Below are 22,354 nucleotides of genomic sequence, written 5' to 3' on the forward strand. Positions count from 1 at the left end.
ACCGTTGCTTAGTAGAACCACTTTTAAACTATACTGGATGAAACTAGGGAAAAGGTGCCAGTCCTCAGATTTATGAACTTGTCCTAACTTCAACATAAGTTCATCAGTATTTTTGCAATAAACCAAATTATTTTCATCAATGAAGTACTGAGAAAGTTCTGTTTTTTACGTTACTTATTACGTATTAGTAATTGCTCATGTTATAATTATATAGTATTTCCAGATAAATTATATACGTAATCTAACCAAACTTAACCTACGCTCGCTAGTCAAGTTTAGCGAGCGATGCAAGCGTAGGTTAAGTTTGGTTACATTATATTTATAATTAATAATTATAAGCATGTAATTATAACATGATCAATCACTAATACGTAAAATATTTAAAAAAAACACTGTGGGGGAAAACAGAAAAGATCCTAAAACTGTTACAAAAATGAACTATAAAACTGTATCGTACCGTTCACAATAACGCTGTAACAAAGACTGAAACACTTTCTTTCACTGAACTGAATAGTGGTGTGAAGAATTACAAATGATGTTATCTTTATTAAACATCAATATCAAAGACTCAACAAAATTTTTATTCGCTTATCATCGGCATACCACAGCGCCAGACAAGTAAGAGCTTACATAGTGCATTATTGTATCTGTAAAACAATATTTGTACTTGTATGTGGGAGTGACAGATGGATTCAGTCTAAACTATTCAGATAAAACTCATACATGTTGAATTCATATTTATAGCTGCTCACCGTTTCGTGACAAGACGTATTTGTATGGCTAAGGCAGGGACGGCTCTTGTCTAGTACCTGTACAGAAACTCATTTTCCCAGCTCGGATTTTTATAAAAAGCCTAACCCTCGGATCAAAACATTCTGTGAGTAAGGTTAGGTCTTCTAATCCATAAATTCATATGTTAAAAAAATTTGCAAGACGAAGGTATTCAGTTATTTTTTTATTTTTTAAATTTTGTATTTTTTGTTATTTGTATTTTACTTGGCAAAAATTTGTTCATTTCCAACTGATAAGAGATTGTCTGTAATCTGATCATAATAAGATATTTAGTGATCTTGAAAAATTATTTGATTATTACAGTGCAAATGAATTTGGATTAACTGGGTGTTAATATAAATAAAATTAATGATCAGAAAAATAAAACAGTGATAACAATATAAAATAATAGAATAAATAAATACATTTTTATTCTGTAAACTTAATCTATATACACCATGTCATAATACTCAAACAACTAGACAAAAAAAAAAAATCAATTAGTTAATTTTTGTGTACTTAAGTTTATCAGTAGATTTTACATAAATTAATAAAAAAATGATATAGATACTAACCTAGATGCATTTACTTGACCGAGATAGTATAATCAAATTTATGAGCACAGTATACACGTGTAACAAATGAATATGCTTTTATGTACTTGTATATTATATAAATTAATATGATGTGTAATGAAATATATCTCAAAAATATTAAGCATATTAATTGTAATACATCAATCTATCGTTCTAACTTATAAAATAACAAAATCTGAAAATAATACTAAAATTAATATTGGTACAATAAATGAAAATAATGATAAAAAGACTAAAAAAATATTTACAAAATCAGTAACAAACTACAGTCAGTATGATGAAAATAATATAATACCAACTTTATCATTTTATAAAGGTAAGTTTCTGTTGTATAAATTTATATTAACTTTAAAAAAAAAAAACATATTCTATCTGTATATTATTTGGATATTATTATTTAGTTATTTTTTATATCCAATCTGAAGTTGGTTTTAAATTATTTTTGCATATTTATATAGAAATATTGGACGACTGAATTATGCTATTTAATTATGCTAAAAAGATCATTCCCACAAATTATCAAACTCTGTAATTATCATCAATGTGTTTCATGTTTTGTTAACATTAACGTTTTTTAATTCTGTAAAACTAGTAATTTTTAATAATGAACTGAACCAAATTTATTTCGATATAACATTTAAAAAACTTGTAAGATTTTTCCATCACTTTTATTACGTCTTCAGAAAATGTTACAATATTTTTTACTCTGGTAGGTAGCGTTCCTGGAACATGGTTTTCTTGAATTACAAAATTTTTATTTAGAATATTGTCAAAAAGTATATCAGATTGAGAACAGAATTGTGTCTGTACATTTACTATATTGTTGTGGATTCTTAGCGTTTGATGAGGTAAGATGTGGTCAAATTTAGTGTATGTGTAGAATGTAAACATTTTTTTCAATTCGACAGATTTCATTTCTGAATCTGTAATGTGGTAGGGATATGTTTACTTAATTTCACTGTATTTTGTTTACATGTTCATTGTTACTTTTGTTTGAAGCCACATCATGTTTTCCCACTATAGAACACTGTGCATTTGAGACAGTTCATTTTATATATTTCAGGGAATTGTCGTCACTGGAAGAGTTTTGTGTGTGATAATTAGTTTTTTCTATGTTGTAAATGTTACAATTTATCTCGTTTCTATGTGTACATTTTTTTCTGTCCTTATTTTAATCGAGTAAAACGTTTTATATTTTCACATTTTACATTGCTTTATACATTATAAATAAACAAGTGCCTTATTATTCATGTTAGAGAGGGTTTTACTTTAATTCTATTTACATAAAATTGTTTTCTCAGAACTTAATACATTTAATTTAGGATATTGATACGTTATCTTCTTAGAACTTAAAAAAAGTTCACAATCATAAAGTAACAAATACAAACGAGAACTAGTACAAAAAAAAAATGGATCAAGAGATGCAGCTAGTGAAACTAAGAAAAATAATTATTTTTCTCACTAAGTCTGCATCTGTAAATAAATATTAAACCAACTCTGCATGAAAGTCTTTTGTAAATCCCCATACAATGAGTTACAATTACATTCATCAATACATGAATAGATGACTGGAGTGATGTGTACTGTTTTTTGTATTCTATGTTTTTGAACAGAGCTCTGATGACTGTTACAACACCCAAAAAGATGCACTGCTCTGATTCACACGTGGAGGTTCTTCATCAGACAAAAAAATTATAGCTTTAACAAAGATATAAGAATGCTGATTTTTACAAATACAATCACTGAATATTGTTTGCACACTAATGAACTGCGAAAGAACAATTTTGAAATTAAAAATTAAGAAACATTAACAATTGTCCCCAAAAGAGCCAGAGCTCCTAGAAGTTGGACTTCCACGTGTACACAAAATTATTATCCAATACCAAAACAATAAATTGATACAATTGTTATTTACTTTGGCTACTTTAAAATATTACTTGTTCTAACTTAATAATATTTATTATTTAAATTATGTAAATATTAAAAACTAAGAACTGTGATAATATTGAAATATAATCACTGACAATGCTAAAAATAATAGTTTTGCATAATCCCATAATAGTTTTACTTCTATTTACAATACCGTAAAAAGCTAAATGAACCATTAATGAACAGTAGAAATTAAAACAGCTTTGTCAGATGTTATAACATCTGAAAAATAAACCCCTACATCTTTGTTGTTTTCTTTGCATATGACATCAAATTTATGGTGATAATTTATAATTGTTATAAGTCAATCTATCTTATTTCTAGTGCATAATATGTAAGCTACACTATAATCACAAGTTATCCAGTTGTTCTTTATTGACAAAAAATGGACTACCTGCTATAACAAAGACTGCCTACTATTTTTGTTTCCTTAGACTACCTACTATAACAAATTTTCAGATTTAAACAACATTTAGAGTTCTATGTACATCTAAGAAGAATAACTATTAATATATATCATGTGACAAACAACAGCAGTCCTTCCTTATGAGATCACTGATTACACTGAGGAACAACATTAAATTTTTTTTGCACAAGAGACAAAATGTATGATCCAAATAAAAATTTTTATTCTGAACTCAAATACATATATAGATTTTCTCCATTACCCACATTATTTCTACGATACAGGTAAATTTTGAAAGAAGTAAAAATTTACACGGAAGCAGGGCATTCATTATTCAACTTACCTAAAATATAGTAGGTAATTGTTATTTATGTTTGGCATCTGGAACATCCTCTCTAGTATCCAGCACACTGAGTATTCTTGCACTCCACTATAAAAAACAAAAAAAATTACAAGACAAATTATATCAAGCCCATACAAAGTGAGGAAAAGAAAATTCAGTTAGTTTTTTATGTGGTCAAGTGGCTTGATAAATTCTGCGTTCAGAGTGGTCGTCTTTAAATCATCCTTCTTAGCCTAATACATAATAGAATACATCTTACTGCAATTGATAATAATTTATAAATCATTACCACTAAATTACTACTATACTACTATAGCTTAGATTTTATTTTTTGTATAACTCAGTTTCACTTCTGGCTTTATTCTGTTGAGTTAGTTGAATTTGTGTTTTTCTGCCCTGTTTTGACCACTTAACTTATTTCTGTATATTTAAAAATTTATTGATTTAGTAGTTTAACAGTTCATTTTAAGTGATTACAGCTCTTTATTATTGCAATAAATGTATTACTATTTATCATAAAACTATACATTTTTATAGTAAGTATACTATTACTATAAAACTGTAGTGAAAAAATTAAATTTTTTTTCTAAACAGATAATTTAATTTATATATATATAAAAGAGTAAATAAAATGTATAATTATTGACAATGATTGAATATTGGAATAGAAACAAATTTATTTATTTCTAGGAGTATGAGACTGATTATATATGACACTATATGTTATTCGACTTGGTAGGAACAAATTGGGCCACCCATGCAACCAATGTTTTCCAGTGTTGTATTGTGTGTAGATCTGTTATCCAAAAAAATTACAATGAAATTGTAACCGTTTGGTAAGAGTCTGGCAGATATCATTTCTTCTGCTCAAAAAACAATAATTTCTGTAATATGTAACCTTCTGAAAATGTTCACATATAATGTCTAGTAGATGATGTGGTAAAATAACTGAAAATTCTCATTTACATAATTACAGTATTAATTATTATTTTTTAAATTATTATTACAGATGAAAATGAACATGATTCAATAATAATGATACTACTTTGGAAAAAATACAGATGTTTATCGTTATGTACAGCGATGGAAAGTTCATATTTTAATCCGCTATGTCAGTATAATTTACAGACTGATTGCTTTTGTGTCTGTCATATAAAGTCAAGAAAAATTCTTGAAGTAAATATAACATTTTATGGATGTAAAATAAAAACATATGAAAAAAGTTTAATAGAATATTTTTTGATAACCAAATTTCAAGGTTGATTCAATGAAAGGTATTATAATGTAAAACATAGCAATATTACATGTAATAAAACTGCTTCAGTAGATGTAAAATTGTATTATGTTTATTGAAATATTATAAAAGAAAAATCTATTTTGCTGGATCATACGTTTCCTTATCTACAAAAAATAATTAGATAAAACTAAGGTCATTCCCATTATTCTTTATTGTGTAAATCATTCTCTTTACATACTATAAAATAACATTTCCTTTTAATGTTGATTAAGAAACTGTTGCTTTCTAGAGTTTTACACCAATTTATCTATTCTGTTTCACTTTTTTAAAACTTGAGATTAGTCTTTCATTCGTCTGATTGAAAAGAGGACAAGTGGTATTATAATTTTCATCGAATTCCAAAAAATCCTTCGCTTTTCTCACCGGATACCATTACTTGAACTAATTATCCCTAATAATTTTCAGTTCAATATTCTTACTAAATACAGTAGCTGTGTCATTATGGTTGATACAATTTTACAAAATTTTAATATGTTTTTTATTATATGTAATATTAATATTTTTATTACTTTCAGGAAATTTTCATAAATTTATCACCCATTATACAAAATCAATTTTAATAAATATTGAATATACATATTTATAAACCTATCTTTAGCACTTTCATGTAATTTTTCAAAAATAATTATTTCTTTATATTTAATGAGAAAAGGCGCCAAGAAGACAGTTACATTTGAGTAAAAATTATTACACTAAATAATTAGAATTTATGAGGATAATACACATATTCTGAATGTTAAGATCAGCTTAGATATCCACATACAACAAATTATTTCTTATGCGTTTATTTATTCTTGACAGGTCAATAACAAAATCATTTAGAAGGTTTAGATTTAATGTTACATGCACAGAATATTATTTTATAAAAATTAATTTATATTACTCTAATATTTTACATATTTTTAATTATACTGGAAAAATACAATATAAAATAACTTATAAAAAAGATTTCAATAACAAGATTTGCCTGAACAATTTATATAGATCAGTTTTTAATTTCCATATGCTGTACGATATTCTACAGATGATGGATGATGGTTTCCTGAGAGAAACCTGAGTCTGTGTTTGGTAATTTTTAGGATTTGGATTAAAATTAGTTTATTGCAGCAGATAATTGAGAAAGCCAATACAAAATTTACTAACTCAGATCAATGATATGTTACAAATTAAATAGTGAAGGATGATACTGTAGACAGAGTGTATCCACATTGTTTGGATGGCCCCTGAAGTACTCCCTTGGAGGGAGGAATTGTTTTTTTCCTTTTGTTATCCTTTGTGGGTAGATCTTCCCTTTCTTACCATCTACTCTTTTCCTTCATCCTTGAACTCTTTCTTTCTCAGTGTTTTATGTGGTTTTTAACCATCCATACACTGGTTCCAAGCTAAGCATGCAGGGATCTTTAGAGATACTTTTGCATTTGTATGGTATGTTGGTAAAGCTCTGCATATGGATCTAACTCTAGTCTCTTCAGTGACTACATAAAAAGCCTGACCTAAGGTCCCCCAGGTTGTTTTACCCTTTCTAAAGGGGTAAAAAGAGCAAGCCACTACCCTATAACGCTTGACTAAAATGTCTCTAAAATGTTTCCTAGCCCAATCCTTTGTTTAAAACTGCACTGAGTGATACTTATACATACAAAATCAGTCGTAATTTTAAAACAATTTTATCTGTATTACTTCTCAATTATTTTACTATACTTAATTTTAATAAAATATAAGTTTTATTGTCTACTTTCACTAATCACTAACATCTTACATTCAATAATTAGTTTAGAAAATTTGTAATTTATTGAATCTATTTATTTATTCTTTCTTCAATAATACAAACTTATAGCCTAATTGTGACTGTATTATTTTTTTTACAATAAGAATGAATTTTGAAGTATTTAAAAAATGCCAAGCTGAACAGAATTTGATCACTTAACTATGGATAAAAGTTACCAATGTTGCTACTGTATTCCACCACAGAGGTCAGCAGAATGGTATTGAATAATACTCTTACAATATAAAACCCAACAAATTACTAATTTGTAATAGAAAGTTAATATTTACGATCATTATGTATATACATCTTATTTAAATGTGAAATTAATTTTGTTTGCTTATCATATCTTGTGGATGATTAAAATTTGTTCATTTAATAAATATTTAAATATTAAAAAGAATAAAACTATATCTTTCTTTGTCACTTATATTTAAAGATGTATAATTAGTTCTTAACTTATACATTACGATTATATGTGAATTGTGATTTTTATTGTTTTTTAAATTATGAGTAATGGTTTACTTAAGTTTACAGTAATAATGTTAAATATGGTTATATGTACCATTTCTATACCAGTTAATACAAAATGGCGAAGAAAAGAAATAAAACACTTTAAAAATTCTAAAACGTTATCGGGTAAGGTTAAGTTAAGAATCTGATAACATTATCACAATTAATTATTTATTTAATGATTTAAATGCAAATATATTTGCTACTGCATTTTCAAAGTTAATATATTTTGATACATTTAATGTTGCCTACTAAATATAATTGTTTAAAAGATAAAAAACTTAGGTAATCTATATTTTAAATTCAAGTGAATTTTGATTATCAATGGACTTAAAGTTGAGTTACGTGTTTCAGTATGGTGAAGTTACTTGTAAAGATACTTTCTTCTACTACTTAAATTAAATTTAAGTAATGGTACTCACTTTGAATTTCATTAATTCTCTTCAAAAATAAATACACTTGATAAAAGTGTTTTAAAGTATGTAAAGTGTAAAGTCAAACAAGCTTCTTCTTTAGAACTTATAATTCCAAGAGATTAATTTTTAAATTAATAACTATCTAATTTAATTGATTAATTTTTAAATCAATTAATTTATTCAGTTGTAAAACAAATAAATTTTGACTATACCAAAACAATAAATCTCTAAAGACTGTCTGATGAAGCACAGAATCTTTTCATTTGTCTGTAATAATTACTTAAATCATATTTTATAAAAGAAAAGTATCCAACTTATAGGTCACTTTAAAAAAATTAAGTAAGTGCTACATCCTAAGTTCCCCAATAAGAAATATAAATTATAACTATGCTGGCTCTCTAACTTAAGCTAAAATTTTTTTCTACAGATTCATATGACTACTTCAGTGCATTTCAATGTATGGATATAAAAGAACATGAATGCAGATTATATTGTGTTCAACAAGATGCAGATGAAGCTGAGTGTGAAGATCCATGGCCTCCTGCAGGTTCACTGAGTTGTTATTGCTACAAAAGATATAAACTTATAGATGGAAAAGTTTTACATTTAAAGTAAGTAATAGGATATATATTAACATCATTACAAATAATAAGTAAGTAAATAAATTAAATCCACAATAAATGAATAATATAGTAATGTTGTTAATACTTTAGTAATTAAATTTACTCAGAAAAAACTTTTACATAGAAATAGACCAATTTAGTACAGTCATCTTATAATAATGTTAAATGTAGCTTCTGAATAATTTATCTTTTCATAAGCAAACATATTTAAGAACATGAACATTAGGTTAGATTTTATAAGAAACATAAGAGGATAACCAATCAAGGGACAATAAATTAATGAGTTATCCGATAGTTTACGTTGTGCCTTATACATGATTACTTACAAAATCACTAAGTTCGTTAGAACTTTACCGGTATGAGTCCGCCGAATTGGACGGCAAGGTGAAGTCAAGAAATATGTTTACAGTTTAAAAATGATCTAACCTAAAAGTGAAATGAAAATGGGGGAAAAATTAAAAAATAAGCATGAAAACATTGTATTTTAGTTTAAGTAGAATTATAATAAAGAATACTTTCAAAAAAATACCTCGAATTTTGTTAGACAACGTTTTTTTTCTTTTATCTGTTGAACCGCGAGACTCAAACACTTCACTTTTTCCTCAAAAATATGGGTTTACAAATCGCGCTGCTTGGTAGCAGTACTTGATAGTATTAGTACTAGGCTGCGCACAAAAAATTGATAATGTAATTGAAATAATAAAATGTAAAAGAAAATATACTACAGCTTGTTTTAATACTAATGCTCTTATGAAATCTCTATTATTATCTTTATTAAAAAAATAAATAAATAAAAGCATTAGTTTACAAGAGATTACACCTGCTAATAAAACACAAAAAACACGAACAGTAGGAAATTGTTGTAAAGCAAATTTGGCAACAAAAGATCTGTTACATAAAATAGAAATAAATTCTATAGGTAAAATTTTTATTCTACAATTAGAACTATTTGATGGAAAAATAAAAAAAAAGTTCATATAATAATAATAATATAAAAAGTGTGTCCACGATACGATAAAAATCGAGGTTACACTTACAAAATAATAAGTACAGCATTACATCACGGATCTTCGATTCGTGAAGGTCATTAAACGAGTTTTATTAAAAAAGGAAAAATATGGTATGAAGTGAAAGATATGACTATCAACAAAAAAAATTGGCCGAGAAATTAAAAAAATGTATATTTGTTTGTTCTAGAAGGGCAAAAAATTGTAATAGTAAATCCATAAGATAACAAACAGTAATTCATAAAAAAATAAAAGAATAATTTAACAAAATGCAGTAATCAAAAAAATAAATTAAAATGAATTTGTAAACCATACGGTAAGAGACTGCAACATTCTTTCCAGTCAAAAACAAAAATTTCGTAATATAAATAAAACTGTTTTTAACAAAATTATACTGATATCAAAAAAGGTAAGACACTACATTTCTATATCAAAGTCTGTTATTTAGAATTTTGTTTAAAAAAAATAAATAAATGTTAAATATATGTAATAGACAATAGTTATACAATAATAGATAATAAAGAATGTTTAAACGTTCCATAAAAAAAAAAAAAAAAAAAATAGAAAATTGTATTAGAAAACTCTTACCAGTCCGATTTCATTTATATGAAATACATATCACATTTACAGAAATAATACAATTCTTATGATTATTTGTTGTTTAATAAATTAAATCGGGCCAGTAAGAATTTTGTAACATCTTTTCTAGTTTTTTGCTTATTATATGGAAGGCTTAAACATTGTTTATTACTTATTATTGTATATCTATTGTCTATTACATACCTAAGGCTTTTTGGATTATGAGCATTTATTTTTATCCTGAGTTAAGTTACACTCGTTTCTTCAGAAATTAAACTCCATAAATTTGATACAGTTCAGAGAATTTCAGAACTATAAAATCCTCTTGGATCGAGAAATCAATTCATAAGCTAGACTTCAAAATCGATAGGATCTGTTTATTATGCCCCATTCACCGACAAAAAATTAAACAATAATAAACTACTGAAAAACTGACCAACAGCGATCTAATGAAACATTTTAAGGTATTGAGCATGTACAATCTAATAAGCTGTTGCTGATCACTTTTTATTAACAATCAAGTTTTACTTTATAACACATGCAATCTCATCTAATTCATGCAAATTACTGTAATGACAAAAACAAATTTTCTGGCATGTTTATTCATATCAGAGATCAAGAAAACATAATTATAATACTAACAGCTGAATGGTGGCAGTGCTAACCTGTTAAGTGATTGGCAGGTTAAGCTAATCCAAATAATGAAATTAAATATGAACTGGCATCACCAAATTGTACACATTAGCTGTTCATGTAAGATGCTAAAAATTAATTATTTGTTCATTTATCTGATGGAAGATTTGATTTGACCGTAATTCTTCTTCAAGTTTCAAAGAAAGCAGATGAGTAGTCCAGACGGCAGGTTATTCCTCCTCTTCCATCGCATTAGTAGCTAAGACATTAAAAATAAGCAAAAGATGAACTGAACCAAGAATTAATTACTAGTAGCAGTAACTATTAAGAGTATGGCATTTTTTATAGAGCACTTTTATCATCTTATTTTCTTTTTAATACATGATTAAAACTCTCCCCAATTGGATTAGGAAACAATTGTAAAAGTTTTTATACAGAACCATACATGTAAACATCAGTAGAAAAAATCTGCGGTTGTGAAAAAGTTCATATAATTACACCAAATTTGAAAAACTATAAGAAACTTAAGAAAATGAGAAGCAAACAGTAATGAAAAAATGTTTATTTTATATTTGTTTACATAATACAATCTGTAATTGTTAACGATAAAATAAAGTATAATTTTATAAATTAATCTAACCCACTGGCCTAGTAGTGGTTAACTTGTCATTGCAAATCAGTCGTTTAACAGCTGATTTTCAGTCAAAGGTTCTGAAGTTCAAATCCTAGTAAAAGTTAGTTGCTTTTATATGGATTTGAATTCTAGACATCGGATACTGATGTACTTTGAGGTTCAATTAACTACATGTCTCAGGAATGGTCGGCCTGAGTTTTTACAAGACTACACCTCATTTACATGTCATACGTAACATCCTCATCTCATTGGGCCATGGGGGGAGGGGGAGGGTTGCATATTCTTCACAAGTTGAACAAAATTAACATGAATTTTCATGTGTTCTTTTTACAGTTTCAGTAATTTAAACATTCTGAATTTTGACTTTGTCAATGATGTCAATTATTTTGACTCAACATAATTTTGTATATATAAGACCCAAAACAGTTATATTATTGTTTATTTTTAAAATAGTTTTTTCCACAATTAAATCCTGTAATAGTTATATAAGAATGCTGCACAGAAATTGCTTTGTTGTAGAATTTATTTCCAACTTGTTTTCAAGAATGAAATGGAACATGTTTGTAATATTTTCATTAATCTTTCTGCTATAAAAATAAAATATAACCATTTGTCTGATCAGATGGATAATGTTTATTTTAATAAATAACATCCTGAACATATTATAAAACCTCACTGAATGAACCTTTTCAATTCTTAGATTTGGTTAAGCATAATTTTACATGATAAATAAATAACATGCCTTAGCTCAAACAAATTTTTACTTTTTAATTTTTATTTTTTTTATTAGATTAATACAAAGATAAGAACTGCTTACCCAATTGGCATCTCAGCCAGTTTGGCTCAGTTTTCTTAGTATTTATCTAAGGATTAAGTACAGATTAAGAAAAGGGAAGAGAATAGTTAGCAGCTGATTAACTCTTAGAGCAACTTCCTCTGATCTTGTTTTCCAGAACATGAACTCTTTTTGTTAAAATTTGCTTGTCTTATTTCTATAATGATTGGAGTTGAAATTATCTAAAACTATAAATATCTGAAAATCAACCATGACAGGTAATTTCATTCAAAACACCTCAAACCATCTGACCTCAAACAAACTATCTGCTTTTAGAAGAATGATCTACTAATTAAACATCACACATAGACCGTATAATAGACTGTATAATACTAGACTGTAGACTATATTGTAGCAGATCTTTTTCTTTTTCCTGTTTAGCCTCCGGTAATTACCATTCAGATATACTTCAGAAGATGAATGAGGATGATATGTATGAGTGTAAAATGAAGTTCAGTCTTGTACAATCTTAGTTCAACCATTCCTGAGATGTGTGGTTAATTGAAACCTAACCACCAAAGAACACCGGTATTCACAATCTAGTATTCAAATCCGTGTAAAAATAACTGACTACTAGGACTGTCCCTCGACGCTGGAACCCTCAACTTCCAAATCAGCTAATTTGGGAAGACGCATTCACCACTAGACCAACCTGACGGGGGTATTGTAGCAAACTTAAGACCATGTAACTTAACATGATAAAATACCCATCACACAACAGATATTACAGCACACTTTTCCTGTACAACATAAATAAAAATAAAACAAAGGTCAACAGAATAAAAAATATATACCACGCCATCAACAAATAACCATAACTCCTGAAATGTGTAAACTTATCTATGCTGATTGTAAAATGTTCTACATTAGTCAAATAAGATGTAACAGCTGCTAACAGAATAAATAAACTCTTAAAAGCTCTCCATGATAACATAAAGTCAACATTTCCTGACTATTTCATAGACACACAAGTCCAACGCTGATATTCTACATATACACAAAAAAGGATCACATCTTAATACATTTGAAATTTATTTGAATACAATTTATTAAATGAACATACGCAATTCAAATCTCAGAAATTTTTTTACCATATCCTAAACATGTGTCTGCCTAATTAAAAAAAAAGCAAAAATTGCTAGCTATTACAAAGGTGAGTACAGTAGCACTAGTCACAAAAAATGATGATAAAGATGGCTTAAATAACTTACTGAATATATTTTGTGCGTAAAATTTGTTTCAGTCTGTTGATTCAAAACTTTTTTAGTTTTTAATTGTATAAAACTTTAATTCCATATTTGATGATCTTGCACTACAATCAGCTTTTGATAGTTGCTAACTTATTTATTTATAATCAGGTCAATGATTTTGTTAATCATGTTAGAAAATGATCTTCAAATGATCTGACATGCTCAACTTTTGCAAAATATAAGTCTCATAGTAATAATTTCTACTATCTAAAAATGAATTTTAAAGGAATTAGTGAATAATTTTTTTATTAGTAATATATTATTTTTAAATCTGATTCTTCTAACCTACGTGTCATTTTATTCAAGTGCACAGAGTTTCAGTTTCATAGATTCTATTTTTCAGTTTATAGTGTTGCAAAGGAGTAAGGCCACTGTGCTTGTCTAGTAAGTAAAAATTATTATTATTTTTTTGAAAGTACATTAAAAGTAATGAATGTATATTTATATTTTTGGAGGTAGGGAAGGAATCTTATAAAAAAAAAAAAATCTGAGGAAATTAATTTATTACATAACTGCCGAAAAAGGAGTGTAGTGTATTTAGGGTCTACGAGGTGTGTGAGAAAAGTAATGAGATTGGTAACACTGCAAGCTATCTGGCAATGATGTGTCTATCGGTTTGTTCATCCCTTCCACATGCTCAGTACAAGTTTCAACTCCGTTCAGCCAACACATTATTTTTGACAGCACCATCAGTGAAGTTGTGTGTTATGAAAATGAATCATCAGAATTTAGAGCAACATTGTGCAGTCAAGGCTCAGGAAAAGAGTGATTCGTGTGAGACCAGACATTGCAGACAAGTGGGTGCTTCATCATGACATTGCCCCGTGTCACACGGCCATTTCCATCAGGGAATTTTTGACCTCAAAATGCATTCCTATGGTTCCTCAGTACCCCTATTCACCTGATTTGAGTCCTTGTGATCTTTTCCTGAAATTTGAAATATCTTAAAAGGATGTCATTTTGGAACTCTGAAGAACATTCAAAAGACTGTGACTGACCAGTTAAAAGCCCTACCAGTTGAAGCCTTCCAGCGCTGCTACCAGGACTGGGAACAATGACTCTGCCAGAGTATAGTTGCCCAAGGGAACTACTTTAAGGGAAAATATTGTTGTTTGAAAAAAATAAAAACTTTGGTAAGTAAAAAGTCAGTCTCATTACATTTCTCACACACCTCGTATGTTTGTTCCACCATAGCAGCTCAACGGTTGAATCAATTTAGATGTATGAACCCCGTTGGAATTCTTGTGTTACCAGGAATATCATAGGCTATACAAATACAAATATATATATATATATATATATATATTTGTGTGTGTATATGTAGTAATGAAGATTTGCCAGTTGAAGCACAAACTTTAATGAATTCAATTAATGAACTGAGCTTCTATTGCTGTGTGAGGTGGGTTTAAGCTGATGATTCAAATCAATCAAATGAATAATATTACAAAAATAATGGAATTAAATCTACATTAAATTAAATAAATTAAAAAATTTTCTGTAATAATAATGGGCTTCCTGTGGGGACTGCGTGTGAGGCTAGACCAATTATCACCATCAACTAGTTACAAACAGGTGCCCCTGGAGTGCTGTTTTGGGAGGTACAATGAGGTACTCTTATAATATCTCTGCAATTATAAAAATTAAAAAAACACAACTGCAAAAAAATATATTACCTATAAAATATAGAATAATTACTATTTGGAGCTCTTTAATATATGTCAATTACTATTCAGTCCCCTGACTGCATTTAAATATTTTTGTGAAAGGACAAAATTCGCTTATCAATGTAAGACTTCTTTTTGTTAAAGAATTGGAGGAACCCTGTTTACAGGGACTACCGAAGCAGTGTTGGCCTTGCTGAAAGGTTCTGCAAGATGATATTAGGTGTGTATTGTATTCCTGCACACTACTGACTAAACCTCCACCCCTGGCTACCCTTCCTGATACAGCTGGTGTGCATTTCATCAGGTAGGGGGAAAACGTCCATATACACAATCAAACAAGCGCACCACAACTTAACAGCAACCACAAACTACACATCACAAGTCACATCCATCTCCTTAACAACAACACATTCGTCATAACTTACTTAGCATAAAAAAATCAACACACCAATCGCACACACACATACATAATCACATCATAGACACATCACTCAACAATACACACACTCATAAACAGTTACTGACATATAACATACTTACCATATACCACATACACATACATACAACATACAGGCCACCATTGGACGCATAAGAGGAGTGCCCCCGACCTCATCACATCCAGGTGACCCCCTAAGCATTCAGCCAAGAGTCTGTTCACCCAAACGCCCTAAACAGCAACCCCTTCTTTGCCTGCCCCTGTGGGACTCCTCCCAGGCGTAGAGCTCCTGCATTACCTTTCTGACCAACATTGCTACGGCCAACCAATTACTTGCAAACATGATTCATTGAACTTCTGCAGATGAAAACATATCCCTTCTATCTATTGCATGCAATGCTTCACTCCTATTATCCTCGAATCTGGAACAGCTGAAAAAAACGTAGTATGCTGTCTCATCCACACTCTCACCAACCGGATTACATGGGGAGTAGTAAAGTCCAATTCTATAAAGGTACTCTCTAAATCCTCCATGGCTCACCAGAAACTGGGTAAGATAGTAATCTAGTGAGCCATGGGTATGCCTGCACCAACCCTCCAAGTCCCTGATCATATAGTACGTGCATTGACCCCTATCACTGTCATCCCACCGCCTCTGCCGTTCCCTTCTCAAATCTTCCATAATGGAACTGGTCAGTCTCCTTTTTTCAGCGGGTGTTAGAGCAACTAGTTCTTTCATCCTCTTCCTATAAAGAATCTCAAGGACTACCAGTAATATTCCCGCTAAGGCGTCCGCAGCCTTGCGGGAAACTGTGCGGTCGCTGCTGTGATTCGGAGACAGCTCCTTCTTTGTATTGCTTCGAGACCACCCCTGTATTTACCATATTTGGTGACTCCTCCCCAGACTTCAGCACCATATTGGTTTGCAAGGCATTTCTCCTGCCACCACCCCATTCAGTCACCCTAAAGCATAAGACCAAATGTCTGTGCCACAAACAGCTACTGAGCCTCGAAACAGTTAAGCAACCAGTCCTAACTATCTCCTGGCGCTAACCTAATTGCGTGAGCGAACTAAGCGTAGTGCTACACACCACTTGCTTTTTGACACTTTATTTGCCCATCAGATAAATTTTAATTTATATTATAACTTTCAAATGCAAACAATGTTATTGATAGAAAACAACCATCATCGTCCTCCAAACTTGAATACAACTAATCCATCCCGCAAGCACGCAAGGCTAGCAACAGGCAATAGCCCTTATTACTAACAGTAATATTAATAAAAATCGATATAAAAAAATCAGTCCATTAACCAAAAAACTCATAGGTTATAAAAAATACTTTTGATAAACCATTCACAATATCAGTCGTACAATCCAGTAAGAAAAAGCCAATAAACCATTCAAAAACTTGGAAAAATGCAGTGCGCAGTAAAAACACAACCTCACAAGTCCAACAACAAACTCCATTGATGTAAGACCTAGTGAGAACTTAATCATAAGACAACCTTAAATGCCTATTTCTACTACATGAAAAATATACTTCAATAAATTAAAACTGAGTTGATGGGTCACCCATTATTTTATTTAATTAAATACTGCATAACGATGTTTATTCCTTTATTTCTGTACCTTGTTTTCTTCAGTTCTATTTACAGTTGTTTTTTTAGTTCAATTTTCTATTTTATTTTTTGGCAGTCATGTTTTTTTAATTTTTATAAATGATTTTACGTCTGATACTTTCAAACATTATAAAACAAATAAGCATTTCATCTATATAAATGTTAATTATCATAAAAACTTTCATAAAAATTAATTCTGCAGTTTACAATTTAAATAATTAAATCTAAATATTTAATGCTACCATTTGATTAATAAGAGATAGATTCTATGAGAAATAAACTTCTGATTCATTAAATATTTTTACAATGACCATCAGAAAAAAAGTTTCTTTCTTTAAAACACAACTTGTACGTTTATTTTTTTAAATTCATAATTACAAAGGACTTTAACCTTGAATTACTTTTTTTCTTTTTAATTATATACATATCTATAAATAGAAAAAAATTGTGTCATGGTTATGTATGATATAATTTAGTTGTTTCAAATAACAAAAACTTCATTATATTAAAAATTTTAATTAAGTAACATAAAGAATGCTACATTTATTCATTAATGTACTGTTCTTATTTTTTAATATTTTTTCTTGTTTCAGTTTAACAGAAGATTTCTACATGGATCCAGAGAAATTAGCAATAGCACTGACTTGACCCAAATTATATTTCCTAACTGATAAAACTTAAAATTTATATTTAATTTGCTTTTTTTTTAAATTGTACAGTATACATTTTTTTCTTAAGCTAAATGATATACCACAAAATGCAACAAAGCATAGATCCAAACGTATGTTGTTTGTTTATTATTTATTCATCTGGTAATGACCATTTGATATCTGATTACAGCTAATCCCTTTTTTGTGATGATGCAAATTAATTTTATAAAATAAAATTGCCAAACCTGACCAGGATTTGAATAAAGAACCTTTCAAATGAAAGCCAGGTAACATCGCTTATGTTATAAATTCATAATCTTCCTGTTAATTTTAAAGAATACCTTGGACAACTGTGAAAATATTTATACAATATTTATGGAAAAGCCTTATAACCCATGTTAATAAATTATAGATGAATCCAGGAGAACTAATAAATCAGTAGAACAGTATCCACAATGTAATAATTTGAGCTAACTAATTTTCAACACAAATTTCAATTTAACAACGAATATATGTATTATCAAAACTTAAAGGAAAACTAAAATCACTGTGACTAAAAGTAATACAAATAAGAAAACTAAGAACAGAACACCTTATTTTGTACAGAAAACAAACGTTATTAACATGCAATGAAAAATATTTTGTCATTATTCTAACGAATTTGCAGAATGTTATCAAAATATGGTGCAAGGCCATGATTAATGATATAAGAGCATTTAGTAGCTCCAGGCTGTAATTTTGATGATATACAACTATCAGGAAAACTAATTTTAAAAGTTGCACTTATTTTGTTCAACATTGTGAATCTACATATTCTCCACTTTAGAAACATCGTCTTTATAACAGAAAGAAGTAATTGTATTGTCATTTTACATAAATGAAATCGAGGATTTAAATGTATCATTTGGTGCTGAAATACTGTTTCTGATCAGAGGATCAAGGCAAAGAACACACAAATGCATCACATCCACTGTTCTCACTCAAAGTTTTAATTTGCTTAGTTGAAGTATCACTGGAGATAAAATGTTTTTCAGTGAAGGCTGAGAATTCCTTATCTTAATTATTTCATTATGCTGCTTTCCTTTACTGTGCAAAGTCACTGACTTTCAGTCCATATTGCCCAGTCCAAAATGATTTTTACACACATCATAAAAGCATGATACACATCCCTATCTCTTCTCAACCAACTGAATTCTGGGTGTAATTTTATATCTAACTACTGATCACTAAACAGTCTTTTTATATACCATTTAAAACAATTAATTACCTAAAATACAAAAAAAATTGATGGTGATTTGATTGAAATTCCATGAAAACAGTTAACAGACTTTACATTTTTCAATGTTAACTTTTTGTTAAAATTTCACCAATGAAAATTTAACTGCAATTTAAAATATTCCTCCTTTAATATAAAATAAAAATTAGGAATGTAAGAACATGACATGCTAATGTCTGCCTGATGCACATAGTTGCAATGTGCTGGGCGATGGAGGTCACCAATTCTCAATGCTGGGAAAATATATCAAAAAAAATTCTTTATTAATAACATAATCTTAATTCAGTAACGAAAATGCAATTCTTTGAAATTTTTTCTGACTTTTTCTAAAAATTCCTGACTAATTTTGTATTTCTTGACTTTTCCTGCGTTTGGAGAACCATGTAAATTGAAAGTAGTATCATAAAACTGTATTTTTGTTTAAAATAATAATAAAAGAGGTAAAAATACTTGACATTGTTTTACATAAAATTTAAAGTTATTTTTTACAGTAAATTTTAAGCAAAAGCAAGACTACTGAATTCTTTTCATAACTGATATATATGCAAAAATGGCTCAATACAGGTAATCTGATTTCTTTAAATTCGATTCATATAAATAAGCTTAAATAAATTTAAGCTTATTTTGACTTGGGTACAAAAAAATGTTAAAACTTGTTTTTTTTTTCATTACCATAGTTAAAAATCTTTCTCTCCCAAACCGATCCCCGACTTTATTAATGTTTGTTTTACTATTCTGTTTTACATAATTTGCTTTAATTTTCAAAAATTTTGTAATACTTATTTTTTTTTTTTAATTTTCACTATCTGTTAGTTTTACAAAGTTGTACATGATAATAGTTGGCAGTGAAGTTTTAAGTAAAACAATGCGTTTTTAATGAAAAAACTGAATCATATTTACATACATGACAGGATAGATAGATTACAGTGATAAGACAGGGCGATTGAAAATAGAAACATTTAAGAAAAAAAATGTTTTTTCATGTAAGTAAATTTGATTTGGATTTTCATTAAAAACTGTTATAATTTCATTTAAATATTTAATCTTTTAGAATACTTTTTAATGAAAGATTTATTCCCTTTATAAATTTTTACAATTTAATTCACTCCGGTACTACCAAAAATAGTGGAATCCCTTTTATTTAGAATTACTTTTTTAAATTACATTTATTCTCATCAAATATTTTAACTAAATTACATTTTCTTTTCTAGTATATCAGACCTCTTGTATTCTTAAATTTGTTCTGAGAATATCAATCTAAAATTTTTTGTAAATATTTAATCTTTTTGATCTTTCTTTTACGGAAAATGCATCCCATAGCGCATTACTTCGTGTAGAAGTAAGTTAATTATTAACTTACGCCCACTTAACCTGTTTGATATTTAACAGGATCATAGCTATAAAGCGATTCTCCTGCTACGTTTTTGATTAAACAACTGAATTAAGAGTGTCTTCAAAATTTGATTTTGTATGTTAACTCTTTTGAAGTATTGGACATATATTACAATGAACCAAAAATGCAAAAAATAATTTTTTTGTATTGAGAAAAAACTGTATAAAATTTTATAAAAATAAATATATGGGTTTTCTATGCAAGTATTTTGATAATATAAATACTGAGTAAATAATGGTAAAAATATAGTTCATTACAAAAGGTGTATAGAACCTTTCATAAGATTCCTGGGTACATTTTTATGCAGATTCATAAAATGTTATATAGTCATAATTTTTAACTCTTTAATAATAAGTGTTTACAATTACTGAAAAGTATTAAATGACCAAGGAAAAAGTGTTCAATTTCATTCACTCCATAGTTGTGTAGTGAATGAAAGTTGTTTTAATTTCATTCCATTATAACTGTACTAACAAAAATGTTCACCAGGCATCTCCTCAAAGGATAAAAAGCTTAACTTTGATCATTGTAATAACAGATTATTAAAAAAATATTTGAGAATAATTTTATATAAAACTAAGATTTATTTAGTATTATTTAAAAACTCAGTAGAATTCATGTCTGTGAATTTTGTTGACTGTCATAGTCACTAACATACTGAACTGATCTAATAAAATAAAAAAAAAAAAACACAAGTCACTACTGTACGGGTGAATTTTAATAACGTACATATGTGATTTTAAAAATTCTCCTACACATTTTTTTTATAGCAAACAAGTAAAATTCTGATTATATAATAAAATGTGTACCATAATCCTTCATTAAAACTGTATATATAATCTACAAATTCCTTATCATAACTTCATGAAAAAAATACATTTTTATACTTATATAACATCCTGTACATTTTTATACTTATATTTTTCTATAGTCACATTATGAATGATTTTTGCAATGAGGCAATTTTTGTTTTTTGATTTGACATTAAGTTGGCTTATAAAAACTATAAATGTAAATCTGATTATATTAACCTGGCTGACATCCAGTTACCTGTTTTTAGGTCGACCTAAGTAAATATTTTTAATTTCATGGATCAAATTGCACAATGTAATCCCACTGGAGGTTAAGAAGTTGCAAATATCTTTGGTAATAACATCCAAAAGAAATAGTGTCTCTTAGAAAAGGCAGAGATTATTTTTTTATTAATTTCATTTACAAAATGAACTTTCACAGAATCCATGATTTCTAGTTTATTACATATATACATTAAAGAAGATCATTTTTATGAGTAATTTGTTTTTTGTAATAACTAATTTATTGGCTATTGCTATGACTTATATAATAAAATAAACAAATAATAATAAAAAATGTTTAATTTTTTAACTTTATATTTTTAATATTGACCACATATTTTTATATGTTATATTTTAATGTTTGAATGTAATGTGTGATATGAGAAAAAAAAGTTTAACTGATAAAGGGGGAAAATCTCAAAAGTACTATTAAAAAATAATAAGCAAAATGTAAGAAGCATTATTAAATTCTGTACTCTTGGTGGCAAATGGTTTTTGTACTTTAGTCTTCGAGATATTAGTTTAGAGGGGAATATGGGCAAATACAATAAAAAAATAATTGTTTTTGCTAAGTTAATAATAAAATATAAGTTTACAGAAAATTATGCACAGGAATGTCCTCTCCACTTACAAAAGACATCAATGAA

General features: G+C 28.3%; 1 protein-coding gene across 5 annotated transcripts; it reads left to right on the forward strand.

Moving 5' to 3' along the window:
- The first annotated feature begins 533 nt into the window (after positions 1-533).
- On the forward strand, positions 534-21,951 carry LOC142330473 (uncharacterized). Of its 5 annotated transcripts, XR_012757777.1 has the most exons (5): positions 534-1,683; positions 5,055-5,156; positions 8,461-8,644; positions 17,909-18,252; positions 21,695-21,951. XR_012757777.1 is itself a non-coding variant. In XM_075375737.1 (4 exons), exons 1-4 carry the CDS (start codon positions 1,464-1,466, stop codon positions 17,961-17,963), a joined length of 561 nt encoding a protein of 186 aa, XP_075231852.1. In that variant the 5' UTR covers positions 534-1,463; the 3' UTR covers positions 17,964-20,747. The 5 variants fall into 5 exon arrangements, 2 of the variants coding, with proteins under 2 accessions (XP_075231852.1, XP_075231853.1); XM_075375737.1 differs by lacking the exon at positions 21,695-21,951 and having other exon boundaries at positions 17,909-20,747; XM_075375738.1 differs by lacking the exons at positions 5,055-5,156; positions 21,695-21,951 and having other exon boundaries at positions 17,909-20,747.
- Positions 21,952-22,354: the final 403 nt, after the last annotated feature.

Source organism: Lycorma delicatula, chromosome 9, assembly GCF_047948215.1.
Source record: "Lycorma delicatula isolate Av1 chromosome 9, ASM4794821v1, whole genome shotgun sequence".
Classification (NCBI taxonomy): Eukaryota; Metazoa; Arthropoda; class Insecta; order Hemiptera; family Fulgoridae; genus Lycorma; species Lycorma delicatula.